Source organism: Phyllostomus hastatus, unplaced genomic scaffold (genome assembly GCF_019186645.2).
Source record: "Phyllostomus hastatus isolate PE091 unplaced genomic scaffold, TTU_PhHast_1.1 phas_contig_159, whole genome shotgun sequence".
Lineage (NCBI taxonomy): Eukaryota > Metazoa > Chordata > Mammalia > Chiroptera > Phyllostomidae > Phyllostomus > Phyllostomus hastatus.
In genome coordinates, this window is record NW_025333640.1 from 19,081,015 (window position 1) to 19,099,497 (window position 18,483).

The following is an 18,483-nucleotide window of genomic DNA, read 5'->3' on the forward strand; positions in this document are numbered from 1 at the left end:
AAATATCTCTAAAGATATCTCCAAACTATCTACAGTAGTTTATTGGGGGGCAGGGGGTTGGCTTGAAGAAGAGGCCTTGGGGGATTCCTTTTGCTGTTCGTGAGCAGTCCTCCCGGGAGCAGGCAGCCTCTGCTAGGCAGGTGCCCCGAAGAGGAGAGTCTAGTCCGGCTTGGAGCTGTGCACCTAGTCTCTTGCCCTTGATCCGCCTGGGACAGCACGGGCCTGTAGCGGCAGGCGCCGGTGGTACCGGCTCAAACCTCCCTCTCGCAGTCCACGCGGGGCCAAGTTCACCCTCCAGCCCCGAGCTCCCAAGCAGCGCGCTCCGCGGGGATGCAAGGAGGAGGTTGCTCGCTGGGACGAGCTAAAAATCCAACACGGACGAAATTGACCAGGTCTCGGTTTCCCGGGACATTTTAGAGAAACGTACTCGCCCCTCCTTTTCCGGTCGGGTCCGCCCAGCTTTCTGCGGCCCCACGTGTTTCTGCTGGAGGCCTACTGTCAGCTGCAGGTTCTGCTGTAGGTGAAGTTTCCCAGGTGTGGAGTGCAGAGGCCTCCCGAGGCCGCGAGGACGTCACTATGGTGGGCCTCCTCCTCCTTCTTAGAACCTGTTTGGTTCCCGAGAAGGCTCCCGATGGGGGAGAAAGGGTGCGGTTTTGGGAAGCCGGGAGAAAGGAGGACGCGAAGTGATTACATGGGGTGTGGCACGCAGGGGTTGGGGGTGCGGGGCGAGGCATCCGGGAGGAGGGTCCCTGGCTGGCTTCCAGACCATAACTTTTTTGAGTTCTCGCTGTTCGCCGGCTCCTTGCTATTTCTCGCCTCGTGCTTAACTTCCCAGTCATTGCCCTCTCCGGGGGAGATCCGTACAGATACATTTTCTCGCTATTCGGCAAAATTCGTAAACACGTTCCTTGTTTACTCCCGTGCCCCCTCTCTTCCCGCCTAGACTGCGTGGGCTCTGTCGCCGCTTTCTTGGCGTCCTTTCACCGCTTTCTAGTGACCCACTCTCGCCCGTAGTCTTGCCTTCACGCCTCCCTTTGCTGCTAAGGCACTGAAACTTTCTTTGTTTTTATTAAAAACTGAGACGTGAGTGCTTATATAATACACTTAAGTATAAAGATTAGCGGTATAAGGAACGCTTGTTTATCCATTATCCAGTTTAGGAAATAAATCAACATAGCTTTTCAAAGCCTCTGTGTTCCCCATCTTGACACTATAACCATCAGGAACCCCCACAGAGGTAAACAGGTCCGAATAATGTATTTATAATTACCTTGCTTTTCTTTATGGTTGCTACTTAAGTTTGCGTTGCAAAACTATTTGTTGTTTCTTACTTTTCACCTGTTGTGTTTTTGAGAATAATTTTTGAATAGGAACATGTTTTATAAATATCCCTTTTTCAACTAGTTTTTAATAAAAACAAAAAGGATACTCTGGCAGCACCGTCTTTTTTTCCTCTTTCTCTGGTCCTTTTTCTTTCTACTTGTGTGACTGTTTTTGCCTCTCGTGTCTATGTAGTCTTTTTCATTAGATTGCGTACATACACCTTTGTGTAAATTCAGTTTTTGTTTATCACTATATTTGTCCTACTTCCAGTTCCTCATAATTTTTTTATAGCCTTTCCTCTTCAAAGTGGAACATAAAAACATTAATAATGTGTTGGTGTGTGAGCGATTCAGGGGTTAATTGGCACTGGACTGCCGACCTTGACTACCAGAACTTCACTTTTTTCAGACTGCATGGTAGGAGCGTCTTGCCTTGTAAGAGTCAAAAGAGTGGCATGTAAATCTTTTATCATTGGCACATTTTCTGCCCTTTCATTTTACTGATATATTTTCCCTGTCTCTGCTATGTCCTCTCTTGAATTTGAACCCACCTTGTAACTGGGGGGTTTCCATCTAGACTCTTACATTAGTTACTCTAAACTTATTTCAGTACAGTTCAGAATGTGGGCTATGGCATACCAGAGGACTGGGCCTGGCACCTGTATCTTTACTACATTGTGATCTTGGTGAAATTACTTAATCCCTCTTTGTTGTCCTGCCTATTCCCTCAGGGTAACCATAATGCCTAGAGGATTACCGTGAAAATTAAATGCAAACCAATTATCCCTATGCCCACTAGTTAGTAAATGTTAGTTGTGTTGATTAACTTTAGTGGTATCACTAAATTAACTTCAGTGAATGTCATCAATAGTGACATTACAGCTTGTAGTTGTCTATTTTTGTTTCTTGTTCATTTATTTTTTGTTTATTGTGAATCTTTCCTAGAGCTTCACAAATTCATATCTTTTCCTTATATCAAAATTGAACTGACTTGAAGACTCGTTTCAAACTAATTCATCCCACCCAATACTTTTTATTCTGCATTTAAAAAAGGTTTTAGTGCTTTTAAGTTTGGTGTGTACTAGGCTACTAGGCATTCACAGGTATACTCCTTTTTATATAAGCTCGTTATTATAGAGTTTAAATGTGTTTATTTACCTGGCTAGATTATAAACCATTAAAAAGTATGCTATCGTCCTCCCTTGATTACTGTGGGCATTAATTACAATTGACTTCCTACACATTCTTTAATGACAAGAATTGTGTGCTTTTGGGTTCACACCTATAAATGTGAGCTTATACTTGTTTTTTTTTTCTTTCCAGCTGTATTGAGATACAATTGACATAACATTGTGTCGGTTTAAATTATACAATGTGATGATGTGTCATACATATAGAAATGTATTGTGAAATTACTGCCACAATCAGCTTTGGTAACAATCTCCTTCACAGTTACCTTTTACCCCTGTTGTAAAAACTTCTAAGATCTACTCTTTTTGTAACTTTGAAGTCTATAATACAATATTTTTAACTGTAGTCACCATGCTGTACCCTAGATCCCCAGAACTTACTCATCTTATAACGAGAAGTTTGTATCCATTGACTTCCGGTTCATCCATTCTCTCCCCTTCATCTATCCCCCCCTTACCCTTACAACCAACATTTTACACCCTGTTTTTTATTTTTTCATTTTAAGAGGAATATTTGAAGCATATCACCCCTGAAATACCTGTTGCTATATATCTTTGAGTAAACGATGTCATTTCTTTTGTAACTCGCAATTCTGAATTCAAAGAATAGTTTAGAATAAATTTTCTGAAATAATCACTGACGATTATAAGAGAGAGAAACTTTCAAAACAGGTTTTCTGACTAGAATATTTCTGTGGTGCCAGAAACTTTTCAAAGTAGTTATAGCTATTCAAAAAAACAGTCTATTAGTTATACATATGAAAAGAAATTATATTTTTGCTGTATCTTTGAAAGTTAAATTTCATACTTTTTAAAGCATAAAATGTTAGTCTTCCATAGAAAATATACCTTAAATTCATCCCCACTTTATGTTCCATACTATTCATGAATCATCAGATGCTGTACAAAATAAATTTGGAGAACCCCTGAATAATAGAGATTAATTGGTTTTTAGTTAAGATATTTAGTTTGAATAGGCTGTTTAATAGATTAACATTTTATTGATAGGGTTTACTTCAGTTTCCCTTGTTGAAGCATTTTGTTGGAGTTTTTTATTGTGATATTCTGATAAATAGGAAAATGTTCTGAAATTTAGTGTTTTATTGTACATTTTCTGTGCTATATATATATATATATATATATATATATTCTGCCTTGAGGCAACCTTTTTATGAATAAGTTATTATAAGGAATTATAAACTACAGTTGGGTCAGATTACAAGTTCATTTTCTTTGTATCTTCTTTATACTGAGTCTCAGAGGTTCTTTGACTTCTTCTAAAACTATGAGGATATTTCATAGTCTATGGGTATCAAAGTACTTCTTGTTCTAAAGAAAGTTTTAAATCTTTAAAGGAATTTTTTTATACACCTGAACAGAGTGTTATATATCTCTAACTTCAGTTAAGTTTTAGCAGCTTCAGAGAGCATTTTTTTTGAGGTTTTTGTGACTTATTTTATTTGTTAGGATGTGAAACAAAGCTATCTTTTCAAAGAGCATACTTGGCTTTAGTTTTGTTTTATTTTTTGGTCTTGCATTAGTCTATCTCTTTGTGTAACAAGACTATCGCAACATTTAGTGGCTTAAAACAATAGCATTTATTATTGCACAGTTTCTGTGGGTTAAAGTTGAGGAATGGTTTACCAGGTTTTGGCCTCTATGTTTTTTACAAGGTTGCAATGAAAGTATAATCTGAGGCTGTGATTTAACCCCAAGGCACAGCTTGGGGAAGATCCACTTCGCAGCTCACTCACATGATTCTTGGTACATTCAGCATCTCATGGGCTTTGGGACTGAGGGCCCACTTCTTCACTGGCCATTTACTTGGAGCCTCGAGGTGGCTGTCACATAGACCGCTCTATAGGGCAGTTCACTGCATGACAGCTGGTTTCCGTCAGAGCGAGTCAAGAGACAGTAGCCAAGAGAGAAGCCAGTGTCCTTTCAAAACCTAAGCTCAGGGTTGAAATCTCATTGTTTTTGCCAAATGCTGTTTAATAAAAGCGAGTCACTAGGTCTTCACTGTGGGAGGGAGACCCGGATTAGATATGGGCATGAATATCAGGAGGTGGGGTTCACTGGGGGCCATCTTAGAGGCAGCCGCCCATGAGTTCTGAAAGGTTTTACTTGATTTGTGTTTGCTAGGTAAACCATGCACAAAAAATTCTTGTCACACCTTCCTCTTCCCTGCCCCTTGACTCTACATGAGCAGAGAGACACACAAATGAATGCATGTACTGCTTTATGATGGTTTTACTCTGAATTCCCTTATTCCTGTAACCAACTTACAGTGGCATCTGAGTTTCAGACTTGGAGCTATCTTCTCTGGCCAGGTTTATCAGTAAGGGAGCAGAAAATCTTTGTGGAATATTTATCTGTTGAAGGAATGGATACGTGTGTGAGTAAGGATTTGGTGGTCCTTTTAATTTTACAAAGGAATTGACTTGCAGCTGTGTCTTATTAAAGATAAGCAAAGAAAAGGATTTTGTGGGCAGAGGTAAATAGTACAGTCTCAAGAAGTTAAAAAACAGCAAGGTGTATTCTGGAACTGGTGAGCAGTTCGGTAGGAATGGACAGATGGAGATTTTGAAGGAAGATGTAGTACAGGAGAGGTAGGTTGAGGGTACGTTGTTTTCCACGCTAAGGACTTGGACCTAGCTACAAGCTAGTAGAGTGAGTGTCGTGGAAAACACGAGCTCTGTGACCTCTGTGAAGAAAGGACCGGCAGGGAGCACCTCCAGGCCACCCTGGTCATGAAAGGTCATGAGGCTGAATTAAGGCAATGATAATATTTTGAAGAAAAGATTCTAGAATTCTTAACCTTTTTGAGTATTAGGTATATTAGAGACTGCTAGCTGTCCCCTTATAGACTCTTTCTTCTATAGTAATTTATTTATTTTTTTCTGAGAAATGTAAAGAAATTTACATTTACATTTCTCCCTCATACAACTCTGAGTAAATTTTGGTCAGAAGATTCTGTGACTTCCCAGATCTTGCTCCTAAAGGAAAGGCGGATGTATACCTTTTGATTTCCTTTTCTACTTCTCACTGGCTGGAGTTTAGACTTGGCATCAAGCTATCTTGGCTTATCTGTGTATACAGGAGGTTATAGCCTGAAGATAGTAGATGGCGGGGTGGAAGGAGCCTGGGTTTCTGAGGGCTTTATGGAGTGGAGCCTCCAGCTCCTACTTTTTCCATGAGAGAACTTAATTTTGTCTGGGTTAAGCTATTAAAATTTGGGTTTTTTATTATAGGAAGCCAGACCCAATTCCTAAATAATAATAGGTGTGATAAGATATAGAGTATGTAGGGTTAAAGACTTATACTGAAATGTGTAGCTTAGAGAACTGGACGAATGACGACTTAGTTAACTGGCATAAGGCTTGAATAGGAAAAATCATTTGTTTCCTTTTGGGTGTGCTAATTTTGAGAAGGCTTCTATTATTTCCTCTTTCCTGTTTTCCTATGAGCCCAGCTTTGATTCTGTTGGATTCACTGCCCACTCTGTTCCATGTACAGCTTCCCCGATCCAGCTCCCAGTACGTCCTCTGTTCTTTCTGCCCCCCTTAATTTTCTTAACTGTGATGCAAACTTTCAATTGCCAGCCCCCTCATTATCTGCATTTTTTGTACCTGCTCTGAAGATGGAGCTGTTTAAGAACTGCTTTTTCAACCCTTTATGTTCCTTTCTTTATATTTTTTTACCTCATGGAGAATATTTCTGAATATGTCATTTCTTTTATGACCATGGAAACAAAGATGGTTTGAATTATTTGCCAGGTCTGGCTTATCTCCTGATTCCTGGTGTAGTGTTTCTGGCTCCAAGTATTTCTGTTATGTTACTATTTCTAACATTTGTTTCTGAAGAAAAATTGTTGACAGAAGTCACAAATATCTGACTTACATATATTATATGTTTTCCTACATTTTAGCCTAAAGCACTAAAGGGAAAAAGTGGAGGACAGGAAAAAAAAGTCGTCCATCCGTATAGTAGAAAAGCAGCTCAAATTACGAGGGAGGCCCACAAACAGGAAAAAAAGGAAAAGTAAGTGTCTTTTTGTTATTTCTATTATGTGTTGGTGAAAAGCCAATTTTACACATTTCTCCTTCAACAGTACTCCTTTCTTTAATAAATACATTAAGTGTGTTCTGTGCACTGAAGGTAAAACAGTAAACCGGAATTCAGCTCTTATAGAGCTTACCTAAAACAGACACATCAATTTAAACAGGCTGTGATGAGTGCAGAGAAGAAAAACTAAGAAGGATTATGAGATGGAGAGTGAGGACTTGAATATGAAGAGGCAGGGATCAGTGGGGGCCACTGTGGAGACTGCCACCTTCTGTTAACTATCTGCCTGCCAAAGACATTTGGTTTTCTAAAAGGAACACAGGTAGCCAGGCAGCTTGGAGTGTCTGGCCTCTCGACTTTTCCACAGAACCCAGGCTTCTTCGTATCACTTCCCAAGGTTTCTTTTAGGCAGAAAGAGAGGGGACCAGAGTCTGAGAGGATGTCTGTTAGGGAACAGTGCCTTTGACCCATGGTGGAGCCTACAAAGCCAGACCTGCTGGGTTGATCAGATGGGCTCTTATTGATGGCCTCTGATCACTGAAAGATGCTGCAGGAGCGGCTGGCAACAGAGGAAGTGTTCCGACATGTTCTTCACATTCAGTGCTTGAGTGCTCTGATTTAGAACTATATGAAATACTGCTTCTGTTCACATTCAAAGAAACTGGTTTGAAGACTAGCACATTTCAAGCAAAATTCAATTTATAGGCAGCAAATGGCTATATCATGATTTTAGCTTTATTTTAGGATCTCTTAGCATCATGCAGCAAATGGCTATATCATGAATTTAGAGCTATTTTAGGATCTCTCAGCATCATGCAGCAAATGGCTATATCATGAATTTAGAGCTATTTTAGGATCTCAGCGTTTTGTTGCTATGTGCTGTTATATCTTGTCCTACAGGGTATGTAGTAAGGAGTTCTCAGTACCGAATGAAAATGACTTAGTATGAAAAATTAAGGAAGGGGGTAAGAATCCAGGAAACAACTACTTTTGAGAAGTAATCTCATATTTCTTTACTTTTCTTTATCCCAGCTCATACCTTTCTAGTTTAGGCCCTCATTGAATTCTTTCAACTTGACTTCTAACTGGAGTCTTCCCTCCAGGTTTTATGGAAAAGAATGAATTCTCAAAGCCATTCTCTACCTTGTTATGAAGTATTCTTTATTTTTTAAAAATTAACTTTGGCCCTGGCTGGCGTAGCTCAGTGGATTGAGCACGGGCTTCGAACCAAAGCATCGCAAGTTCAGTTCCCAGTCAGGGCACATACCTGGGTTGCAGGCCACAGCCCCTAGCAACCACACATTGATGTTTCTCGCTCGCTCTCTCCCTCCCTTCCCTCTTTAAAAATAAATAAATAAAATCTTTAAAAAAATTAACTGAGGTTAAATAACATACAATAAAATAGATATGTTTTAAATGTATAGATTTGGGGTTTTGACAGTACCCTGGTGTAACCCCCAGGGATTACTATATAATGCACTTTCTTCCTCCCAAAACATTCCCTGTGCTTCTTCCCGGACAACCCGCCTCCTTCACCCCCAGCTCTTCATTTTGATAGATGAGATTTGTGTTTCCTAATGTTTCATGTAAATGAATTCATACCGTATGTAATATTTTGTGCCAGCTTTTTCCACTTAGAATGTTTGTGAAATTTATCCATGTTGTTTCACATATTAGTTGTCTTTTTCTTTTATTACCAAATAGTGTTCCATTGTATGAATATGCATTTTGTTTATTCACAAGTTGATGGTCATTTGGATGGTTTTGAGTTTTGGGCTGTTACTGAGGTCTGCAAACTAAGGGCCCAGACCTCATTTTTATTTTAAACAAAGTTTTGTGGGGAGGTAGTTATGCCCATTCCTTTTGTATTGTCTGTGGCTGCTTTCAGGCTACACTGGCAGAGATGAGTCGTTGCCATGGAGACTGGCCACATCGCCTACAACGCCTACCATCTTACCACCTGGGCATTTGAGAAAAAAAATTGCCAGCCCCTACTATTATAAATAAAGCTGTCATTAGCATTCATGTACAATATGTGTGGACATATATTTTCATTTTTATTTTAGTTCCTAGAACTGGAATCTCTGGGTCATATGGTAGATCTATGTTTAAGAATGTAAGAAATTAAGTTTATAAGAATTGTTTGTCACATGATAGATGTAATGCTTAAGTATGTAAGAAATTGCCTTATCCAAAGTGATCGTACCGTTTTAGATTTTAACCACCAGTGTATGTGTTACATTTGCTCCATATCCTCTCAAACACATTGTATTATTGTGTTTGTCAGCCAAACAAAAATGGAGGTTCAGCTCCCTGTCAATGCAAAAGCCAAACTTGTGGGGCAGATGCTGGTGCAAAAGGAAAGAAGTTTTATTCAGGTGCTGCGGGATCTGGGAAAATGGGTGACTTCTATCACCAAGCCCATCTCCCTCACAAGACCAAGATAAAGCTAGTGTCCAAAGTTCCTGCTCCATTTGGAGCAGCAGGTGACTGCCAAGTGGCCACAGCCCCATGCAGGTAGCTTTGTTTGTCCCCGGCTGCTGTGCATGTCAAGCTCCCTCCTGGAACCTGCATGCGGAGGCCATGTGGCCATGGGCCTTGCAGCTGCTAGGACCACTAGCTCGTGTGCTCCTGAGAGAGAGTGCATCACCAGGTGGGCAAGAGAGAGCGAGAAGCTCCCTCCCCAAAGCCATGGACCACGTGGCCGTAGAGAGGACAGGCAAGAGCACTGTGTGAGTGCAGGTCATAAGCAAGAGCTCTTTGTTCCCCTGGGACTACATTAGCTTGGGCTTGGGATGGAGTAAGTACTTTCTCAAAATGACCAGTCACCTTCCCAAACTTGTGCACAATTTGGGTGGGTTCACCTCCCAACCAACCCCTTCTTTCCCCACATTAGACTGACAGGCCTCTTTGGTCCAGTACCTACCCCTGCTCCATTTTGACTTCTATGGCACATGTGCCTGCCTTCCCTAGTCCCATCCTCAATCTGGTACCGAAGGGGAGGGGCTTTTTTTCTACACAGTGATCTTGCTAGCTTTTCGCATGCTCAGTGGAAGAACCACCACTCCCCCCCCCCCCACCTCCGCCTTTCACTTGGCCGATGGGGGATACTCTCCTGCACTATGACTGACTTATGATGATAACATTGTCCATTTTTTTAAAGATTTTTATTTCTAGAGAGGGGAACAGAAGGAGAAAGAGGTAAAGAAACATGTGTGAGATTGATCAGTTGCCTCTCACAACCCCCCAGCTGGAGACCTGGTCCACAACCCAGGCATGTGCCCTGACCAAGAATTGAACCTGCAACCTTCTGGTTCACCGACTGGCACTCAGTCCACTGAGTCATACCAGCCAGGGCATCATTTTTTTTTTTTTTAATTTAGCCAGTATAGTAGTATTTCACTATGGTTTTAATTTGCACACTTAGTACTCTTGATGGCTAACAATGTTAAGTATCTTTTTGTGTGTTTATTGGTCATATGTGTGCCTTTGATTTGATGGAAAAAAATCTGTTAAAATCTTTTGTGCTTTTATGTATTGGGTTTTTTGTCTCATTAGGTAGGAAGAACTGTTTGTATATTTTGAATATATTTTCTTTCATTCTGTGGCTAAAGAAATTTTTATAAAAGAGGCTTCATTTTATTTTCCAGTTTTCTAATGGCTTAAAGTAGGAGAGTAAATCTGGTCTGTTTTTTGGGGGGCAGGGACAGTGTAACCCTAGTGAGTGGCAGATAGTGTGGCAAACACTAGCTACCCAAAGGTCTTTTCTGAATGAATTAGTATTCAGAATATCAGCAAAAGGAGGCATGTATTTTCTAGACTTTTCTGAGAATAGATGAGTTATTTTTCTTCATTATAATTCTTTTTTTAAGATTTTATGTATTTATTTTTATAGAGAGGGACAAAGAGAGGGAGAGAAACATCAATATGTGGTTGCCTCTCATGTGCCCCCCAACTGGGGGCCTGCAACCCAGGCATGGGCCCTGACTGGGAATCTGAACCGGCGACCCTTTGGTTTGCAGGTTGGCACTCAACCACTGAGCCGCACCAGCCAGGGCTGTTATGATTCTTTCCAAATTTATGAAGAGTGAATATTCTGTTTTGTTCTTGTTGAAGTTTAAAAGACAACAGGAATGTATTTCGGTCTTGGTGGCAGCACTCAAGTCTTCTGGAAGGTATTCATTACTCTTTTGTGCCAAGTATTCTGCACGTTACAAAACCCACCTGAACATTCATAATCCAGTCAAGCTCCCATTTGTGTTTTTAAAACTGATTGTACTATAGGTGTCCTTGAGTCATTGAGCTAAGAAAACTCACTAACAATTTGTTCCAGGGATTTAAAAAAGAAGCATAATAATGTTCAGTGTTTCTATGTCAGTTAAATTAATTTCATATTTATGAAAGAATGATCTTTGAATTAAGGGGTTTTTTTAGGCAGTTTTTTGTCTTTTTGACAGATTTTAAAAATGTGCTTTGGAAATTGTCTAACACATGTACCTTTTCTTCCAAGGTTGAAGAATGAAAAAGCATTGCGTCTCAATCTTATTGGTAAGTGGATTTACTTATTTCACATTTTGGCTAGAGTACAGTGAAATTCTGCCCTATACTTATTTTTCTTCTGACTTTCCTAGTGAAATAATATCTCTAAGTGAATTTTCTTTACCAGACTTGATTAAAATAAAACAAAATAAAATCAATCATTAAACCCTTAGAATAGTGTTGTCAATATCTGGCTCAGTTTTTCAGGAATTATTTGGTTTGTGATCACCTGCCTAACTACCTGTCTCCATACCTGTCTCTGCCTGCCTGCCTGCCTGCCAGTCTATCTATAGATCTGTCTAAGTGTCTTTTTATAGCCGAAGTTTAATATTAACTCCCTAACCATTAGAATTATGGCCTGAGTATTTTGGGAGTAGGAGTTCATATGTAATGTTTCCAAAATGCTCATTCTGTATCTCAGTGTCACAGTCTCTGGGAGAGGGGCCGGGAGTGTAAACTCATTGTTAGAAATTTTTGCTGATAAGCCTGAAACTTCAAAATAGTGAATATTAGGCTTTATTTCCGAAATTAAAGGTATTTGAACCTTTATCTAATACATCATCAGGTAATGGAATAGTATTTCTAAGTGGGTTATCAGTATCTGGGGTAGGGCCATTTCTTCATCCCTAATTTTGAGAAATCTCACTGTAAGTGACCCTGATGGTCTGATTTACCCATAAGAATTAGCATCTTATATGTTTAATATATTTACTGACTTGGAGGCCCTGAACAGTTTATTTAACCTTTCTCATGTGTAAGTAGGAATAATAATAGTACTAAAACCATAGTATTATGGAGCTCTTGACTTAGTGCTTGCTGCGCATTAAATGTTCAGCAAATACCATTTCCATCAATCTATTGTTTTCATTTTATTGTTTTAGATAGGTTCTGTCCTTTGCTTTTTAAATACTTAAAACTTCATGTTCTGTTAAAGTAGTCTTTTTAAAAATTTTATTGTGTGTTTGTTTATTGGGTAAGAAAGGTATACAGAAAAGCATTCTGTTCATGACTGTCTCTTCCCAGAATTAAAATGTGACAATTTAATTTCTTAAAGACTGGTTTAATTAGCTTTGAGCCCACGCAAGGCTTATATTTAGCACTGAAATAAATTTTGATACTGTTATGAACACGTTGATGTTGAAAATTATAATGAATACCTCTTTGCTTAAATGATAACTGTGATGTTTATCTTGGTACTGATTGTTACAGGTGAAAAACTGCAGTGGTTTCAAAATCATCTTGATCCCAAAAAAGGAGGATATTCAAAGAAAGATGCTTGTGAATTAATTGAAAGGTAAACACTGCGCATGTTACGAGCAAAGGGTCAGAGAAAGGAATTGTTCAATTTGGTTCTGCAAGAGGCAGTGCTCATCTTGATTTATAGAAGAGCAAATGGGCTTTGTCGTCAGAAAGACTTTGGATTATGCCCCAGCCTCTTCACTTCAGCGGGTTGTGGTCTTTCTGTGCTTCACAGTGGTAGTTATCCCTTGGACCAGTGGAGGCTTCCCGGGGAAATACCATCTACAGTGACCCCGAAGGGTAGGGTCAGCAGATTGAGCTAAATCGTTTGAAGAGCCTCTAGGCAGAGACCAGGAGGATATAAAAGGTCCCGAGGTGAGAAGGCCATGCATAGTGAACCTGCCAGACAGCTGAGATGCCTGAAGTAACAGGTTCAAGGAGGGAATTGTGACAGGGCTGGTGGGGAACGATCAGCTCATGAAAGACCTCAGTTATCATTGTAAGAGTTTGGACTTGACCAAAGGACATTCAGAGCCATGGGAGGCTTTTACAGCACGCACCTGGGATGGTCGTATTTAAAATTTAGAAAAGTCACAGTAGTGAGAGTGAGGATCATGGCCTGACAGGACATGAACAGGGCCAGGAGACCTTGAGAGGCTGATGAAATACTCCAGGCAGTAGACAGTGTGGCCTCTGCTTGGTCAGTAGCAGTGTGGTGAAGAGACATGCAGGATTCTGGAGATGATAAGAAAGTAGAAGTCTCCATCTTTGGTGAAAACCTAGATGTGTCGTAACAGGGAGGAGGGGCGTGAAGGAGGGCACTTTAACTGGGCAGTGGGATGAATGGTCTTACTGTTTCCTGAGAGAGAGAAGGTGGAGCAGGTTCGGTGGGCGATGGGGAGGGGCGGGGTCAGGACCAGTGCAGTTGTGACGTGTGAAGCCTCTGCGGGACTCCCAAGTGGAGGTGTTCGGGAGTGGTTGAATGCGCATATGGAGTCTAACGGGTGCTTCGATAGCAGTTAGTGATTGGGTTGCTAAAACTTTGAGAATGGTGGTTATCCAGGGAGGTGTGAGGTCTGAGGACTTGAACTCAGAGGAGTATAAACATTTAAAGGATAGGCAAAGGTTAGCAACGGGGAAGTGGGAGGAGGAGAGAGGGGGAAAAGGTACAGAGAATCAGTAGCATAGATGGTAGGTAGAAAATAGACAGGGGGAGGGCAAGAATAGTATGGGAAATGTAGAAGCTAAAGAACTTATGACACATGGACATGAACTAAAGGGGGGGAATGTGGGTGGGAGAGGGTATACAGGGTGGAGGGGAGTGAAGGGGGAAAGTGGGACAACTGTAATAGCATAATCAATAAAATATGTTACACACACACACACATAAAGGATAGGCGAAAGCTGGGGGCTAAACTTTAAATAAAAATAACATAAGCCAAATACACAGACTTGGTCACTCAGATCCTTTCTTATTTTTCAGGTACTTAAATCGATTCAGCAGTGAGCTGGAGCAGATTGAGTTACATAACAGCATCAGAGGCAGGCAGGGGAGACGGCACTGTTCCCGGGAGACAGTCATCAGACAGACGATGGAGCGCGAGCGGCAGCAGTACGAAGGATACGGCCTCGGTGTGTTCTCTGAGGTTTGCTTTTCTTTCCCAAGTGCATAGCAGTGTCAGATTTGTGGTTTGTTTCAAAGGTTTATTATTTCATTTCGTTTAGTTTGACTATCTTCCTTTGATTTCCTTTCTTTTGTGAGTATGTGGAATCAGCTTAATTCATTCTTTTTTCCCCTAACTGTCCCCCAAACTGTCAGTTGTGACAGTGACATCATGTCTTTCTCCTGTGAGAGTAACCTTTTCCTCTCGCCTCTGGGACATACCTGTGTGCTTTGTTCCAGAGTCCCTACGTTCCCATCTCCAACCACATCTAAGTTTCTTTAGAAGGTGCTGCGTCCTTCTCGTCTTTGTCGTTCTTGTAGAACCAAGCTACCCTATTGCAGCCATTCTTGACAAACTATACAAATCCAATATTCATTCTTGGCATTACAACACTTCTTACAATTCTTTAAGACCAGTGTGTTGCTAGTTTACCGGCACTGTCTGAAGGGAAGCACTTTAAAGGAGAAGGTACTTAAGGCTCTCAAAGCCTGCAAACATGGACATGATTTGTCCCAAGCCTACATACTGCCTAAAAATGGTATTTGATTGGCTTATTAATTGTCAACATTTTAAAATCTGGTGATTTCACATGACAAATGTAGATTTCTGGCTTATCTTTAAAAATCAGATGGTCTGGCAATATTATCTGCTAGATGTACTGTGCTCCCCTTTTCCTGTAAAGGAGGCCCTTTTGGCTTCTGTTTGGCCTGCCTGAATTGTCAGCATCACGACTTGTATGTTGGGGATGTTATTCAGTGAAGTACAGCGTACTTGAACCAACACTGCGATACCACAACAGTAGTTCAGACAACTGAGGCAGCTACTAAGTGGCCGACAGACAGGTAGGTCGATACACTGAACACAGGGATGGTTCCTGTCCCAGGCGGGACGGAGTGGGGCATTGAGAGATTTCATCAAGCTACTCAGAATGGTTTGCAAATTAAAACTTATGAATCATTTCTGTAACTTTCCATTTCATAATTTCGAACTGGGGTTAATCTCGGATGACTGAAACTTCGGAAAGTGAAATTGCAGATGGGGGACTACTGTAGGTTTGTTTTGACAGATTCTGTGTTGGAACTTAATAGTGTTCTGCTTAAATCACCTTCCTAAACTAAGCTCTTTATACTTGCAAGACTTTCATATAGCATTATAATAGTGCTTTGAAGTTGTTTTACTTTGGGTGTCCTTGCTGTCAATTATTATTTGTTGCACTTGAGATAAAAAAAGAGGAAACTGTGAAATGTACTTTAGAAAACATTGCCTAATGGATATAAATTATTTTCTTTCCCAGAGATTCCAGATATTGTAAATGCAGGTAATCTGAAAACTTTTAGGTGAGTCTGTTACTTTTATTGTTCCTTGAAGCAGCAATATGTAAAATACATGAGACATAAAATTTCTTCTTTTGAATCTAGACATCAGACTTGACAGAAAATCAGCGTTTTTATTTTTTTAACCTTTTCTCTTTTATCAAAGTAGAATTTCCCTAAGTTGTGTTTATTTGAAACACCAGATATACACTGAAATGATAGTGACGTGAGGCTTTTATTTCCTTTTCAAAATATTTTAAAATACTTTACTATAGTAGTTAAAAGAACCTGATCTCACTATTCCTCCCCCAGTGCTTATGTTTTAAAAAGAAATACTAGCAACCAGTCTGATGGCTCAGCGTCAATCCCAGACTATTTTGCAGCACCCTCCTTTGCAGAAGTTGGTTAAAGGAAAGTGATACCAGCAGAAGGGCTGTACCATCCAGAGCCAGGTGGTCCAGTGGTCTCTCTAATAGTACTCTTTTTTATTTTATTTTTTTAAATCCTCACAGGAGGACATGTTTATCGATTTTAGAGAGAGGGGGGAAAGAAGGGAGTGAGAAGGAGAGAAACATCAATGAGGGAGAGAAACATCAGTTGGTTGCCTCGCATGCGCCCCACCAGGGGACCAAACCTTCAACCTAGGTATGTGCCTTCACCAGGAATCAGTCCACAGCCTGTGGGTCTGCAGGACGATGCTCCAGCCAACTGACCCACACTGGCTAGGGCTACTAATACTCTTTTTTGACCAGAGAGACCACTGAGTAGGATTTCTTTTTTTCAAACATGGCTTTTTTGTTATTTTTTTTTAAGATTTTATTTATTTACTTTTAGTGAGAGTAGATGGGAGGGAGAGAGGGAGAGGGAAACATCAATGTGAGAAACACATCGATCGATCGATTAGTTGCCTTGCCCCCAACTGGGGGCCTGCCCGCAGCCCAGGCATGTGCCCTGGCCTCTCCGTTCATGGGTTGGGCAGCTGGGGCTCAGTCCACTAGTCTCACCAGCCAGGGTGGCTTTTTTTTTGTTTTTACAAACTGATTTTCATTAAATATTTTTGTTGTGACTAGACCTTGTTGATGGATCTGAAGTTTTGTTCATTGAAATTAGATAAATTAAGTCTCATATTCTTTGACACCTTTAAGCTCATTTTATATTTTATACTTATGAATTCATAGAAAAATATTTTGTATTTAATACTTGTAAAATATTGATTCTAATAAAATTCACCAATCATATTTAAGTAGTTTACTTTTTTTATATCCAAATATCTATTTAGATCTTTAATTACTAATTTAGTATTTTTTTAAAAGATTTTATTTATTTTTTTAGAGAGGGAAGGGAGGGAGAAAGAGAGAGGAGAGAGAGAAACATCAATGTGCGGTTGCTGGGGGCCGTGGCCTGCAACCTAGGTATGTGCCCTGACTGGGAATCGAACCTGCAACACTTTGGTTTGCAGCCCGAGCTCAATCCACTGAGCTACGCCAGCCGGGGCTTAGAAGTAGTGTACTTTTATGCTCATGAATATGTATTTATAATTTAGATACATGGAGCTTAAGATTCTTTTTATACCTTAATTATTTTTTGCCTGAAACAGTAATTAACTACATTTATGTGTGGTCTTTTTTCCTAAAATAACTATGTTCTACCTCTCCTGAAGAAAACCAGAAGAGAGAGAAGAATTCAGCATAGAGTATTCATAGGTATTGCTAGAGTTTAGTTCTCAAAGCAGTCTTCACCTTGCTCCGAAAGTAAATGATCACAGGGTAGTCACAGTAAACTCTGAGGTTGAAAAACTAAGTTTTCTACTATAACCATGCAAGTTGCTTGATTACTGAAATTCACCTGTGATTGACTACTGTGTCTAGAAGGAAAACCTTTCTGGCTGTGCATTTTGAAGATTTGCCAGGTGTAATATGGTTCTTATTGGTGAGACTCTCCGTGCCACGGAGCCTGCCCGACAGAAGTGCTCAGGTTCAGGGAGAGGAGGCGAGTGGAGCAGAGCCTCCTTGTAACTTCTGTGTGATGGGTGCCTGTGTTGCTTTGGGAATTTTGATGTGGGGATCCTCTCCAATGCATTTATATTGTTTCTTTGCGGTGTATTTGAATCTGCTATAAATTTTTTAAAAGTTTTCTGCTACTTTCAGAGTTTTGAATATTGACTTTTTCCTGTTTCGCCACCTCACACCCTGCCAACCCTGTATACTCTTTCTTTTTTGTAGGGAATGGGATTTTGATCTGAAGAAATTGCCAAACATTAAAATGAGAAAAATATGTGTTAATGATGCTGTTCCCAAAAAACTCAAGAAGGAAACTAGCACAGCTGTTGACGAAGATTTAGGGGACTTGGAACTAAATGATGAACCAAGTGACTCAGATGAAGAAATGACTGCGGTGGCCTGATTGTTCTTCACTTGACTTGAAAATAAATACTGGAGAGCCTCAAGCTACACTTGAATTGATTATAGCAAATAATTGCCTAGACACAAGGATTTGCTATTTAGCTTCTTTTACATGATGAGAATCCCACTTGCAGTTTAAAATGTTATGATTTTTATTTAAAAATGAATTATTTTTTTATTTACATTAAATTGCTAAAATAGCCCCGGCTGGTGTGGCTCAGTGGATTGAACACCGTCCTGAGAACCAAATGCTCACCTGTTCGATGCCCAGTCAGGGCGCATGGCTGGGTTGCGGGCCAGGTCCCCAGTAGGGGTGTGTGAGAGGCAACCACACATTGGTGTTTCTCTCCCTTTCTTTCTTTCTCCCTCCTTTCCTCTGTCTCTAAAAATAAATAAATGAAATCATTTAAAAAAAGATTTAAAAATAAGATTCTCTGAAAATTGGGGAAATTGAATCTAAAAAACATTTAAAAATAAATTGCTAAAATAGATACAGTGAAATAAAACAGTGATTTTTAAGATCTGTTTTACCTAAATGTTGGGCTGGAAAGAGCAGTATAAATAAGGAGAAAAAATGGTTTAATGTTTTCCTCATGTCTGTCTAGGATCGCACAATCGCCCATTTCGGGGCGAGGACAGCAGCCTGGTCTCAGAAAGGGTCTGTGGGCACGGAAGTAGCGATGATAGCAGAAATGCCCCTGGTACTAACGTTTCACTAATCTCCCTCTTAAACTTGAAGCCTGTTTTCT

The 18,483-nt window shown here is 40.2% G+C and overlaps 1 protein-coding gene across 2 annotated transcripts; it reads left to right on the forward strand.

The window, feature by feature from the left end:
* Positions 1-455: 455 nt before the first annotated feature.
* On the forward strand, positions 456-17,936 carry TMA16 (translation machinery associated 16 homolog). 2 transcript variants are annotated; one of them, XM_045831266.1, is made up of 7 exons: positions 456-579; positions 6,441-6,553; positions 11,088-11,125; positions 12,326-12,410; positions 13,839-13,987; positions 15,314-15,356; positions 17,555-17,936. In XM_045831266.1, exons 1-7 carry the CDS (start codon positions 577-579, stop codon positions 17,733-17,735), a joined length of 612 nt encoding a protein of 203 aa, XP_045687222.1. In that variant the 5' UTR covers positions 456-576; the 3' UTR covers positions 17,736-17,936. The 2 variants fall into 2 exon arrangements, with proteins under 2 accessions (XP_045687222.1, XP_045687220.1); XM_045831264.1 differs by having other exon boundaries at positions 466-645.
* The last annotated feature ends 547 nt before the right edge of the window (positions 17,937-18,483 follow it).